We start from the raw sequence: 13,933 nt of genomic DNA, 5'->3' as shown, positions 1-13,933 counted from the left end.
AACAGCACTGGGTTTGACATGGCCTTGTATGTTAAGCAGAGACCGCCTCGGAGTAGATGATATGCGACAGAGTACAGCTGGAGTTTTTTAAGGTGGTCAGCATAGGGCATCAGCATTAGGCCTGTGATTCCTTTAGTGAGGTATTTCTGCGGCCTTTCCAGTTGTTGCAGATGTCTTGAGAGGTACATACCAAATGGGGCGTTGTATTCTATAATGGGTCTAATGAGGGATGAGTACAGTGGGACAAATACCTCCTTTTTTCTGGATGAAAAGCCCTTAGTGTTGAGGTGTGCCACATAGAAGGATTTACTGACTGTTGTGGCGATGTGTTTATTGAAGGTGAGACCACTGTCCACCTGTGTCCCTAAGCCTCTTATCACACTTTCTGTGTTTAGTTTACTGCCACCTATGTGATAATTTACGGGTACATATTTTTTCCCAAAGGGGATAACTATACATTTCTTGGCACTGAGCTTGAGCCCATGGCTCTAGCACCAAGCATCTGTTTCCGTAAGGCCCTTTTCATAGGTTCATAGGTTCACACTAGGCTATATGCCCTAGGGCATTTATAAGCCTAGCCAGAGTGTGTTTGGCTTTCGCCACCCATTTTAAATTAATTTTGCTATGCCCTTTTTCGAGGTTAGTATACTGTGCCTCTGTCTAACAGTGACACAGAAGTGATGCCCAGGGTAAACCTACTATCTCCCATCCACTCATCAAGATTCCTCTTGAAGAGAGTCAATGAGGGACTCTGCCTAACCTGGACTGGGATTTTATTCCTCTGGGTTACCAATCTGTCCCTCCAGCATGTCCTATTTATTTCAGTGCTGAGGTTCAAGTCTCTCGAGCGTGTAGCTCGATGGGATTTGGATTTTCTGAGGTGCAGTACGTCCATTAATTCCGGGTTGGACATGGCTTTATACATCAGGCACAGATCGCCTCTGAGCAGGCGGTATGCCACTGAGTAGAGCTGGAGTTTCTTTAACTGGGCAGCATATGGCATCTGTTTGAGCCCTTTGATCCTCTTGGTGAGGTACTTTTGGGGTCTTTCCAGTTGCTGCAGGTGTCTGGTAAGGTACATCCCAAAAGGGGCATTGTACTCACTTATGGGCCTGATGAGGGATGAGTAAAGAGGCACAATGACCTCCCCTGATCTAGATGTGAATCTCTTCATGATTAGGTGGGCTATATAAAATGTTTTTCTAACCACTTTGGCCACGTGGTTGTCAAATGAGAGATTGCTATCAACTTGGGTCCCCAGGTCCCTAATTACTTCTTCTGTACTTAATGGATTACCACCTATGTGGTAATTTGTGGGCACTTGTTTTTGCCAAAGGGGATGACTATACACTTTTTGGCATTTAGCTTGAGGCCATGGCTCTGGCACCAGTTGTCTGTTTCTATGAGGCCCTTTTGGAGGATGCTTGTGTCGGCTGGAGAGTCGATTATGGCGCCCAGTTTGCAGTCATCCGCGAACTTGGTCAGCCACAGTCCTTCCGTGTTTGCTTGTACCTCCAAGAAATATATACCGAAGAAGAGAGGTCCCAGGACTGAGCCTTATGGGACGCCACTTGTAACTGGTTTACAGTCTTACATGGCTCCAGCAATTCTAACCATGTGGGTTCTGTCCTTGAGTCAGTTTACAACCCATCTAGTGACATATGGGTTTATATTTAAGCTGGTGAGCCTATCTATAATGCCCGAGTGGGGTATTGTATCGAAGGTTTTTGCGAGGTCCAGGTAGGCTGTGTGGACCACCTTCCGCTAGTCAATGACCTTGGTGACTGTTTCAAAGAAATCGACCAGGTTTAAGAGGCATTATCTGCCCTTAAAGCCGAACTGGGTAGGATCCAGTGTCTGTAGGTCCCCAATATCTTTATTTATGAGGTCCATGATGATCCTTTCCATAGCTTTGCAGACCAAGCTAGTCAGGCTTATGGGGCGATAGTTTCCAGGATCCGTTGAGGCACCACCTTTGTGGAGAGGGACCACTGTTGCTGTACGCCACTCTTTGGGTACATATGCTGTAGTAAGGCTGAGATTGAACAGCAGTTTTATGTTTGGGTTTAGCTCTTCTTGGAGTCATTGTAGGACGCAGCCCAGGACACGATCTGGTCCCAATAATGCTGTGTTTTTTTTACTTTGGAGAGGGCGGCTCTTATCTGAGATGTCAGTGGGGGCAGCACTCTGCTGGGATAGATATTCGCCCTTTTGGTGGGGGGGGGGGAGTTTGCGCTGAACCTGTTAGCTAGGATGCTGGCAATGTCTGTGGGTTTGGTGTATTTTTTGTCATTTTGGACTAATTCTGAGCATATCTGGGAATTCCCACCCAGGTTCCTAACATAACTAAAGAAAGCCTTGTGATTATCCTTAGTGTCCTGTGCAATTTTTCTCTTGAAGCTGGCCTTAGACGCTTTTATGAGTGCCCGTAGGTTTTTGCTAATACTGATCAGAGATGCCTTCCCTTTTTGGGATTTTGCTCTATCATGTAGTAGCTTCCTCCTTCTATTGTATAGTTTGTTTATGGCTGGGGTCCGCCAGACAGGACGTCTGCCTTTGGAGGATTGGGTCTTGGTTTTATTTGGGATTGCATGATCCATGCATTCCTGAAGGTGTTCATAGAATGCGTTTATAAAGGATTCTGCGGTCTGGGCCATATTTTCCACAGGCCCGGGGGCTTTGAAGGATTCCACCTCAGTTTTGAGGAGTGTGAAATTTGCTTTAGAGAAATTTTTCATGGTGGTTTTCTGGGCAGGGGGTGGGGACGGGATGTGAATATCCAGTGAGAGTAGTTTATGGTCTGATCTTACCAGTGAGGAACACACTTCTGGTCTGGAGCATAGAGTCCCCCATGTTGGTGATGATCAGGTCCAGTATGTTTTCCCCTCTTGTGGGAGTGGTAACAAGTTGTTCCATAGCATTTGAGTTTATAAATTCTAGGAACCTTTGGGCTAGGGTGCTGGAGCTAGAGTAATGCTCCCAGTCTATGTTTGGGTAGTTGAAGTCGCCCAATATAATGGTGTTTGGAGAGACCTTCATATTTTCCAGTGTTCTCAGGAAGGCCGAGTGGGGTTCCTGGGTTTGGGAGGGTGGTCTGTAGCAGGCTATAAACTGGAAGGCAGTTTTACCCACTGTTAGTTGCACATGGATAGTCTCTGATGCTTCGTGCTGTGCCACCAACTTGGAGGTGTGGGTATCTTCGACGAATATTGATACTCCCCCTCCTTTTGTGGTTCGGTCCAAGTTTTGGGGCCAAAAAGCATGGTATGAGGTATAACATGGTAGTGCTGGGGTGCTCTCGGGAGCCTTGAACCAGGTTTCTGTTATTGCACACATATCGATGTTCTCCATGCTAAGGAGAGTTTCGAGTGCGTGCATCTTGAGGTTTAGACTTCTGGCGTTGAGTAGCATCACTCTTAGTTTCTTATCCCTTGTGATACCTATGGAGGTGGGTTTGTCTTTTGAGCCTTGCCTAAAAAAGGCACTATGGGGGTAGCAAGAGCCTTTGCCAATATCTGAAAGCCCAGGAGTGACAGGTGCAAGCAATCCCTAGCGAAGCATCGTGGCTTGTCAAGCATGTCGTCCCAGGCTGAAAGGCATTGGATCCCCTTTGAATGACACCAATACTTAAGCCAATTGTTGAAATTGATCATCTTGTCTTCATATTGTGGCATCATTCTTGGTGAGGTTAAGATGCTACTCAAGGTCAGGGTCATACCGGCCTGGGCTACATGCTCAGAGAGCTCCTCTAGGTCTCTTTTCATGTAGTCCAGGGAGGTACATCTCGGGTCATTCACACCAGCATGGACAATGACTGAGTCATATTTGTACTTGCCTTGGAGTGACCTGAGTGCGTGTGTTATGTGGCGGATCCTAGCACCCGACAGGCAGATCACCGTGACCTTCTCCTTGTTCAGCCTGGTGAGCGGGACGTCAATGTGCCTAACGATAGAGTCACCTATTACAAGTGCATCAGGTGTGTTGTTTAGCCTTAAGGGCTGTGACTGTTCGGCACACTGGCTTTGTGAGCTATGTGTTGCACGTGTTTTGTTTTGTGGTAGCCGTTGCTTCTGTGTCTGCTTTGGAGGTCTCTGCTGCTTAAGCAGATTTTTATTTAGAGCCCCCAAGTATGTTTTTGTGTGTTTATGTGTTTGATTTGCTGTTGTGGTAGGTCTATGTGAGACTGGAATTGTAGTGAGTGTGGTTTCCTTCTCCTCCTGACTGGTTACGCCAGTACTGAGTTGAGGGAGCTTAGCCTCTAGTTTGGCTATATGGTTGCATCTCTCACATGTGTTGGAATTTGTTGGGAGGAGGAGAGGGTTGTCTGTGTACATGAGGCAGTTGTAACACTGCCTCAAGATTCCCAGATTCACCAGCTGGACCGGAGAGGAGATTGACAACTGATCTTTGGACATGCTAGAATAGTATTGGGAATTCCTTTATAATTGAAAAAAACGGCCAATGGGGTACAAGGTACTCAAGGGGAGTTTGTGAGGGTGTAGTGCTTTTAATTTTTTAGTGCTGACTTAGTGAGCAAGTGCCAGGTAACTTAAATGCAATGTGTTACAGGTAACTTAAATGCAAAAACGACAAAAGTACAGTTTTGTACCTACCATAAATGTAGATGTCCGATAGGTATGCATCTGCAGTCATCACATATGGGTTGTCCTGCCTCAGGCAGCCCTTCGGTCGGCCGGATTCCAAAGTCTGGGTCTGGCCTCGGCTGATGTCGCACTTTCCCCGACGTCAGAGCGTCTGGGGTATAAAAGCATCAGCCGACACCATTTTCCTCAGTTTTTCTTGCCCCAGATGCCAGGTGCCCTCTAAGGAAGGCTAAAATTTGGAGATATGCATTGCAAAAACAAATCCAAACATGCACAGTACTATAACAAACAAATACACCATAATAGATCCCCCCAGCTAGCTATAAGAGGGGTAAGTACCCAAGAAGTATACCACAGAGGGGAAGGAGGGAGGGTAAACCTGACTGCAGATGCATACCTATCGGACATCTACATTTATGGTAGGTACAAAACTGTACTATGTCCTTCAAGGATGCATCTGCAGTCATCACATATGGGTAGAATACCATAGCCAATCTGGGGGTGGAGGTACTAAGTAAAGGATGGTGTAGCTAAGATACCCTGCAGGACTGCCGTAGCAAAGCCTGCTCTGGATCTGGAGTATAAAGGTAAATTGTAATGCTTGGCAAATGTATGCACGGAGCTCCATGTAGCAGCTTCTAAAATGTCCTTTGTAGCCACCCCTCTTAGGAAGGCTGTGGTGGTGGCTGTGGCACTCGTGGAATGAGGTCTGATGTTAGCTGGCACAGTTTTTCCATGAAAGGAGTAACAAAAACGAATGCAATTTCCTATCCATTTTGAAATTGTCTGTTTGGAAATTGCTTTTCCTTGTGCCCCAGCAGCATATGCTACAAACAGCTGGTCAGTCTTTCTGTAACTTTTAGTTCTGTCCAAGTAGTAGCGCAACTGTCTGTGTATATCCAGGGTGTGCAGAAGTTTCTCCCCTTTATTTTGTGGTTGTGGGAAGAATGCAGGCAAGTGAATAGCTTGGTTCAAAGATACCCTGGATACCACCTTTGGCATAAATGTAGGATTGGATCTCAAGGAAACTCTGTCCTGATGAAAGATAAGAAATGGCTGTACTGCCATTAGAGCTTGTAACTCAGATACTCTTCTTGCTGAGGTTATGGCCAGAAGGAAGGCAGTTTTCCAAGACAGAAACTGCAGATCTGCCGATGCTGCTGGTTCAAAGGGAGGAAGTGTTAATTTTTCCAACACAAAGTTGAGGTCCCAAGTAGGTAAAGGTGGTTTCCTTGGAGGATTGATGTTTTTGATTCCTCTTAGAAACTGTCTCGGGAGAGGATGAGAGAAGACAGGTGGATTAACATTGTATTCTGCTGAAATTGCTGAGGCATGTATCTTGATGGAAGAGTAAGACAGGCCGTTGTGGAACAATTCTGCCAAATATTCCAGTATATGTGCCATGTTCATCACTGTCACATCTAGGCCCTTTGTTGTGTTCCAAGTTTGAAATCTTTTCCATTTTGCTGAATATGCCTTCCTTGTGGAAGGCCGGCGAGCTTCCATAATAATATCCTTCACTCTCTGGGATAGCTTATCCTGAGGAGGAGTCATGGTATTCTCCAGGCAGTTAGCTGCAAGGTTTTCAGGTTGGAATGCAGAGTCTTGAAATTGTGCTGCATCAGTAGAAGTGGCCATAGGGGGAGAGGCCACGGTTTCGTCTGTGACATGCTCTTTAACAGTGGGTACCAGTGCTGTCTTGGCCAGTTTGGAGCTATCAGAATCACTCTGGGCTGCTCTGTCCTGATCTTCAGTAAGGCCTTGGTCATTAATGGGAGAGGTGGAAAAGCAGACACTGTTAGAGCTTTCCAGCTGAAAGAGAGAGCGTCCACTTTCCATGCTTGTGGGTGGTATGTCCTTGAGCAGAATTTCTTCAGTTGATGATTGTGGGGGGAGGCGAACAGATCTATTTCCGGCCTTCCCCATGATTGTGTTATGAGTAAGAAGATGTCTGGGTGCAGCATCCATTCGTGTGCATCCATGGTATTTCTGCTTAAGCTGTCTGCCAGTATATTGTCTTTCGCTGGCACAAACTGGGACTGCAGCTGTATATTGAGTTTCAAGGAAAGTTCCCATAGATTCATTGCCAGTCTGCAAAGAGGGTAGGAATGGGTGTTTCCTTGCTTGTTTATGTACCACATAACTGTGGTGTTGTCTGTCCTTATGAGTAGGTGGCCTTGATGAAGAAAAAGTTTGAAGGCCTCAATTGCGTGTATCACTGCCAGCATTTCCTTTTGGTTTATGTGCAGGCGCAGCTCTCTTTGTGACCATAGCCCTTGGATACATCTGCCCTCCATGTGTGCTCCCCAACCTTGGTCTGAAGCGTCCGTAGTGATGGTTTGGTTGGCTCTTGGTTTGCTGAAGGGCAACCCGCTGTTCGAATGGCAGGCTTGAGCCCACCACAGAAATTTCTTTTGAAGGCATGGAATGAGTGGGATCAAAGTTTCTAAGCTGCGACTGTGCTGAGTCCATAAACTCCTTAGGTACCATTGTAATTTTCTCATATGCAGCCTTGCTTGTGGAATCAGAAGAATGCAAGATGCCATGTAACCCAGGGCCTGCAGGATTTTCCTTGCAGTCAGCTAAGTTTGTCTTGTCAGATTCTTGAAGTAATCTGGTAGTTGTTTTTGTTTTTCTTCTGTGAGAAAGGCCATTTGGGTGGTTGTGTCTAGATCCGCACCCAGAAAAGTTATTCTTTGGGATGGAACAAGTCTTGATTTGTGGATGTTGACTGTATATCCCAAGGCCTGCAGTAGGTGGATGGCATAATCCAAGTCCTTTAACAAAGTTTGCTTGCTGTCCGCTTGTACAAGGCAGTCGTCCAGATATGGGTAAATTTGAATCCCCTGAAGTCTGCAGTGTGCAATTACTGATGCCAGGCATTTCGTGAATACTCTGGGTGCAGTAGATAAGCCAAAGGGCAATGCTGAGAATTGATAATGCTCTGACCCTGCAAGAAATCTGAGGTGTCTTCTGCAACATTGTCTGATAGGGACATGCAGGTATGCCTCCTTGAGGTCTAGAGTCACCAGCCAAGACCCCTTGCCCAGCATGGGAAGGAGTTGCTGTAGAGTCAGCATTTTGAATTTTGGCACAATGAGGTAAGTATTCAGCGTGGACAAGTCGAGAATAGGCCTCCATTGATTTTCTTTTCTTGGAACAAGGAATAATCTGGAGTAAAATCCTTGGTCTTGTTCTGAAAGAGGTACCTTTTCTATGGCTTTCATTTGTATTAAGTTGGAAATTTGTTTCAAAGCCTCTGCCCTCTGATTTGGTGGCAGGTCTGGCATGCCTTTTCTTTTTGGCAATGTGTGGAAATGGAACTTGTATCCTTTGTCTATTATTTGCAGTGTCCATGTGTCTCTTGTAATGCTGTGCCAATTTTTTGAAAATAAAGAAAGCTTTCCGCCCAAAGGTGCTTCTAATTGAGCCCTGGTCATGGAGTCAAAATAAAGTCATTGAGTCTGTCCTGGTGTAGCAGTTGTAGTTCCTGCACTACCTCTCTGGTTGGGAGGCTGCCATTGATGGCCTCTGTAGGAGCCTCTAGCTTGCCCTCTACCTCTGGCACGCCTATTCCTGCCTCTCTGAGATCTGTCTGAGTCCGGAAAGGACCAATTCTTAGTAGGCCAATTTTTGCTGAATCTCGGTGGTTGGACTTGCAGAAAGTCTTTGACTGTTTGTACAGATTTTGCCTTTTCTTCAAATTTCTTTAAGACCTCTTGAGCCGTGGAACCAAATAATTTTTGCTTTTCCATAGGAGCATCCAAAAGCTTAGCTTTAACATGGTCTGGCAGAGATTGTTCCTTCAGCCAGGCATGCCTACGTATAACTGCACCTGTCATAGCTGACCTACATGAAGCTTCCAATGCATCATAACCACACTGCAAGAAATGGTTACTAACCTGCTGGGAGTTATGTACCAGATCCTGAAGGGATTTGCGATCAAGGGGTTCAGAAGAAGACAGTTTCTTATGCAATTCATCAAACAAATACTCTTGGTACTGTATCATATTAAATTGACAATTTAATGCCCTCATGGAAAGAGTTGCAGAAGTATACACTTTCTTACCCCATCTCTCTAAAGCTCTGGACTCCCTTTCAGAGGGTAGAGGATTTCTAGCAGTGGCAGCTGCAACCCCTTTTGGGCCCTGGGAAATAGTTTCTGGATTAGCAGAGTGGGCCTTGTACAGGTGTAGATGAGAGTCCGGGACCCTGTAGTACCTATCAGGTTTGGCAGGAGCCGGAGGGAGAGAGTCAGGGGCTGTACTAGTATCAGAGTACACATCATCAATGACATTCAAAACAGGAGGTATAGCTAAAGGCCTATGCTGAGGTAAATGTAAAAAGGTCCTTAATCTCTTTCTAGAATCAGAGAATTCCTGACCCTGCCATTGAAAATGTTCTCTCATAGAGTGTAAAGTCTCTCCAAAGGAAAACTCTTCAGGAGGGGAGGCCGAGGGAATAGATTCTTCAGCATCAGAATCCTCGTAGGCCGAATAAGCCTCCTCCTGGTGGTCTGACAGAGTAGAGCCATCAGTGGACTCATCTGAGGAGTGGGGATCAGAGGGCTCAATCCTGGGCCTTTTGTCTGGGGGTGGTTGAGAGCCCCTGTCCGGATGAGGTTGAGAACCTCTAATTAAGGAGATAAGATCCTCTGCTAAGCTAAGAATCTGTGAGCCAGTAGAAGGCCTCTGAGCGGTAACCTTGGGAGGCAAAGCTTTAGTAGGTTTAGCAGCTTTAGCTCTAGAGAAAGCCTTAATGGACATGGATGCAGGAGGTCTGGCTGCACCACGTGCAGGAGTAGACTTGTCTAAAGGAATGGTGTCGGAAGGTTCCTGGACACCAGTTTCAGTAGGTAATTCAATAACCGATTCGGCCGGGGCCTCCGTGGCCGAGGTAGTCGGTTGTGCGGTTTCGGTAATCGGAAGAACCAAGGACTCTGTTTCAGACGAGACAGAGACACTCGCGGTAGGCCTGACCGTAGTTTCAGCCGAAACCGCGGCCCGCGTGTGTCAGTCCTTGTCTTTCCATTTTTTAACTAAATGCGAAGTCGGAGTCTCCGACGTCATCTTGTAAGCAAACCTAGCTCCAAAGAATTCCTCTGCAAACTCCGACCGACGTCTAAGAGTTCGTCGGTTGAAGGAAGCACAGGCTGAACAGGCCAAGACGTCGTGGTCTGGGCCTAGGCAGGGGAGGCAGTAAGAGTGGAAATCCTTATGAGGTATTTGTTTCCCACAAGTTAAACAATTATTAACTTTATCTGACATCGGCTGATTCAAGAAAGAGTCCCCAACGGGGTACTTAGCTTTAGTCTTCGGTAGCTGAATCACAGGAGCTGGCCGACCGGCACTTGCGAACTGCTTCTGCTTCGGGCACCACGCGGCAAGAAAGACTGGGGAAAATGGCGTTGGCTGATGCTTTTATACCCCAGACGCTCTGACATCGGGGAAAGTGCGACATCAGCCGAGGCCAGACCCAGACTTTGGAATCCGGCCGACCGAAGGGCTGCCTGAGGCAGGACAACCCATATGTGATGACTGCAGATGCATCCTTGAAGGACATCAGTAACTATCTTTCAAGTGACACAAGGAAATAAGTACAGTAAGCAATGCAGATATCACTAGGGATCCACAGAAGCGCTGAAAAGCCGCGTTTTAGGTGGAATTAGCGTTTCAGGGAAATAACAAGCATACAAACAAAGCTATATTCTGCAGGCCTGGATCTAGTCTATGCTACAGCAAACAAGGTGTACCAATTTCAGTAAGAAACAGTTCAAATATGCAGGCACTATAAGCCTTTAACCAGAAATTCCCAGCTCAGAAGGGCAGAATCCAGCCTCTCCTCCCACAAGAGTGCAGACCACGAACCTTCTTAATGTAAAATAACTGGCCTGAAGCCCAAGTGCTTAAACCAGAACTAATACACTTTTAGAATAACAGACACTGAGCTCTCAATCAACACTTCCCAACTGTAGAGTATCCACATCATTTGGGGATTCAATAATGGCTCCCAGTTTGCAGACATCTGCAAACTTTGTTAGCCAGAGTCCCTTAGTGTTGGCCTGTACTTCAGAGAAGTAGATGTCAAACAAGAGAGGTCCCAGGGCTGAACCTTGAGGTACTCCACTTGTCACTTGTCTGGAGATGGATTTGGAGTCAGCTACATTTACAGTGTGGGTTCTGTCAGTAAGCCAGTTGGCAACCCATCGAGTGACGTAGGGATTAATGCCCAGCTTAGTAAATTGATACATTTTAACACAAGCAAACTTCACAAATACATTTTCAGCACAAGCATCTATACAAATTGGTTTGATATACAAATGACATATAATTATTTACAAAATTCCAGTTAGCTGTTCTGGCATATGTTACAAATCCACTGCCCTATTTCTCCTGGCATGGCTGGCAGTACCTCCTATTGTCACAACCCTGAAAATAAAATATGACATTATGACTAAAATCTGCATTCCTCACACTCAAAGATTTATTGTTTGAAAAAAAGGCAGTTTATTAAACAAGTACTGTTATCTAAGAGTAAGCACTGAAGACTGACACACATCTTTTTGACGTCTTTAAGCAATATGGCTTTTGAAGAAATATTAAGGAGAAAATGTGCTCTGCTCAGGACATTAGTCTAAGACAACAGTGGGGAAAAAATCACCACAAAAAGTGGTCATGTTTTACAGCTGACAACTATTACGCATAAGAATGTACAGCTCGCAGACAGCTACAGACATAATGTATTTTCCTCACAGCATGGTTAAAAACAGGTGCTACTCATGACCAGATGTATGCATGTATGACTCATGAATGACAGAAAGGTCATCAGTTAGTAACAAGACTTACAGTGGAAGTATGAATGGCTACTGCAGATAATCCCTTTCATCGTTGTTACAGAAAAATGAGCTCACAATGGCCCATCAGATACTTACCAACCTGAAAAACTCCAGCCCTACAAGGCCTATTTAATCACTATTCAAGCTAACGCTTACATCAAATCAATAACAAATCGCTAATTAACATAACAAGAAGTTAGAATAGTTTAGGAGACTCCCTGTACTCCAACTACATTGCAAACATCTGGAATGCCTTGCCTCTAAACATAAGATCCACAGCCAGTATAGTTTACTTCAAAAATCTTCCCAAATCCTATTTATGTAGCTCATGGATATGTACCTTTTCTGACCCGGGTTAAGCTAACAACTCAATTTATTGTGAGCACTGTCAACATGTGTGTGTGTGTGTGTGTGTGTGTGTAATATATATATATATATATATATATATATATATATATATATATATATATATATATATATATATATATATATATATATATCTCAACCTTGGTGCTTACACCCTGTTTGAACAACCCACTCTGTCCTACCAAGCTGTATACCCCAGGTACTTTTGTTTTTCAACACTGATCATCATAAACCTATATTTCTTTGTAATTTTTGTCCCTTTTGTTCATGTACACAAATTCTGTATACTACTAGCTGTTCATGTGTGTTCATATTCTTAATATTGTATATAATTCATATTCTTAATATTGTATATAATTTTTCAAACTTTTATTGTTTAACACTTTTTTTTTATCCATTTATAAAATGTCATCATAGAATGTTATTATTTCTATCAATTGCACCTTTTCTCCTTGGGTCTCCACTGAAAAAGGGCCTTACAGCTCAGCTGGACCAACACAGTTAACAAATGTCAAATAAATAATAAAAATAAATACATCAATAAAAACTCTGCTATTCAAGTTTAACATGTATATGTCTAACTCTGTTTTTTAGCACCTCAAAATGCAATCACTTGTAATAATGTATGTTTTTTTTTTTTTTTTTACAGTATTAAGTGCACTGTCTTACTCGGTTTCTCTACCTTTAAAAGTAATTCCTGTTACTGTGTACAGCATTGATTTTAGGTTGCATTAAGCAAAGCTTTTCTCATGTACATTTACTGTAATGTGTTATTGCCATTTTTCACATACTAGTATAAACATATTGGAGCTTTTCTCCCAGGCCTCTGCCGAAAATGGACAGCCTGTCCAGTTGGACTTTCCCAGCAAATAAATGTAAAATAAAATAACATTTTTCAAACACTACTCATCAAACAGGGGATATGAGTTACTACTACAGTTACATATTTTTCATAACTAAAATGTGTGTCTCATAAGGTCAGTTAGTACAGTTTTTACTGAAAACAAATGGTATGGGTCTGGAATAAACAGGCACATGGATTCTGGTGAGCAGTATAAACAGATTAAAACTGTAAATTGGTACGAATCAAGAGTAATGAACTATGTTTAATATATAGGCATGACTCAAACAAATATAAAGGCTGACATGGCAGAAGAATTTCATTACTGACAAGGGACATGTGCCACAGTAAAGGATTAAAGGAATGATTCACAACCATTTTATAGTCTGGAATACCTTTTATACCAGAAAACACACAGGCTTAAAGTTTGGAGAACACACACTTCATGGTTAATGAGGCGCAAGTCTCACCTGAAAAAAATTCATGACAGACGATGACAATAAGTATGACTTTGGTATGAATTAACAACAGGAATCTTGAGATTCAAGTTAACTGCAGCTGTTCATTGATAGAAGTGTTTTGTAGTGTTACATGGCTTCTGGTCACCAGTGCATGTTGGGGTGGGGGTGAGTTTAAGGCTGCAATAAAAAATATCAATGTGTACTGCAGATGTGGTTGACAGCTAGCAAAGAGTTCAGTTCAACAATAACATTTCGGTTTATGACCTTAGATCTTAATAAGATGGAGGGTTTATAGTCCACAAATGGACATGGTATACAGACAATAAGAACTGGACTATTTGTAATGGACATGCATACAGCTAGGTTGCCATTGTAGTGCAAAGATTTGTGCTGCTGCTGCCACCTGACAGTGCTGGTTGTCCAGCCTGCATCTCATCCAGGGCACCTTCTATACTACATATGCACATCTTTCCTGTGTCTGCGCGGGCTTTTGCCATGTGTGCAGAGCTGCAATATCATGCTTGGTACAGTCATGGAGAACAATGTCTAGCAAATGCTGCAGCATTCAAAGCTCATTCAAGTCACTAGGGCACCCAGGTTGCTTGGAAGTAAAAAAAAAAAAAAAAATGTTTAAAATATTAAGCAGATCGCACTGATACCTCAAGAACAATTTCAATGGTTGTTACATACCTACAGGTTTGCTCACAGCCAAGTGTCCCATATAATAAACCTGGAATCTTTGAACCAATTCATTCTTTGGGGCTGGAAATTCAACTGTAAAACAAGTAAAAAATTAAAAAGCAATATAAACACACATTTTAATGAA

The 13,933-nt window shown here is 43.8% G+C and overlaps 1 protein-coding gene across 1 annotated transcript in view; it reads right to left on the bottom strand.

Annotated features, from left to right (window-relative positions):
* Nucleotides 1-13,933, bottom strand: part of APBB1 (amyloid beta precursor protein binding family B member 1) — a gene marked incomplete in the record, with an annotated part of 1,507,904 nt that overhangs the window by 199,510 nt on the left and 1,294,461 nt on the right. Inside the window, 1 exon segment of the mRNA XM_044073035.1 lies at nucleotides 13,798-13,881. Within this exon segment, the coding sequence (XP_043928970.1) occupies nucleotides 13,798-13,881 (84 nt within the window).

This window comes from Protopterus annectens, chromosome 5.part1, assembly GCF_019279795.1.
Source record: "Protopterus annectens isolate FY-2018-M chromosome 5.part1, PAN1.0, whole genome shotgun sequence".
Lineage (NCBI taxonomy): Eukaryota > Metazoa > Chordata > Ceratodontiformes > Protopteridae > Protopterus > Protopterus annectens.
Note: the sequence above shows the minus strand (reverse complement) of the source record. Positions and strands in the feature narration are given on the sequence as shown.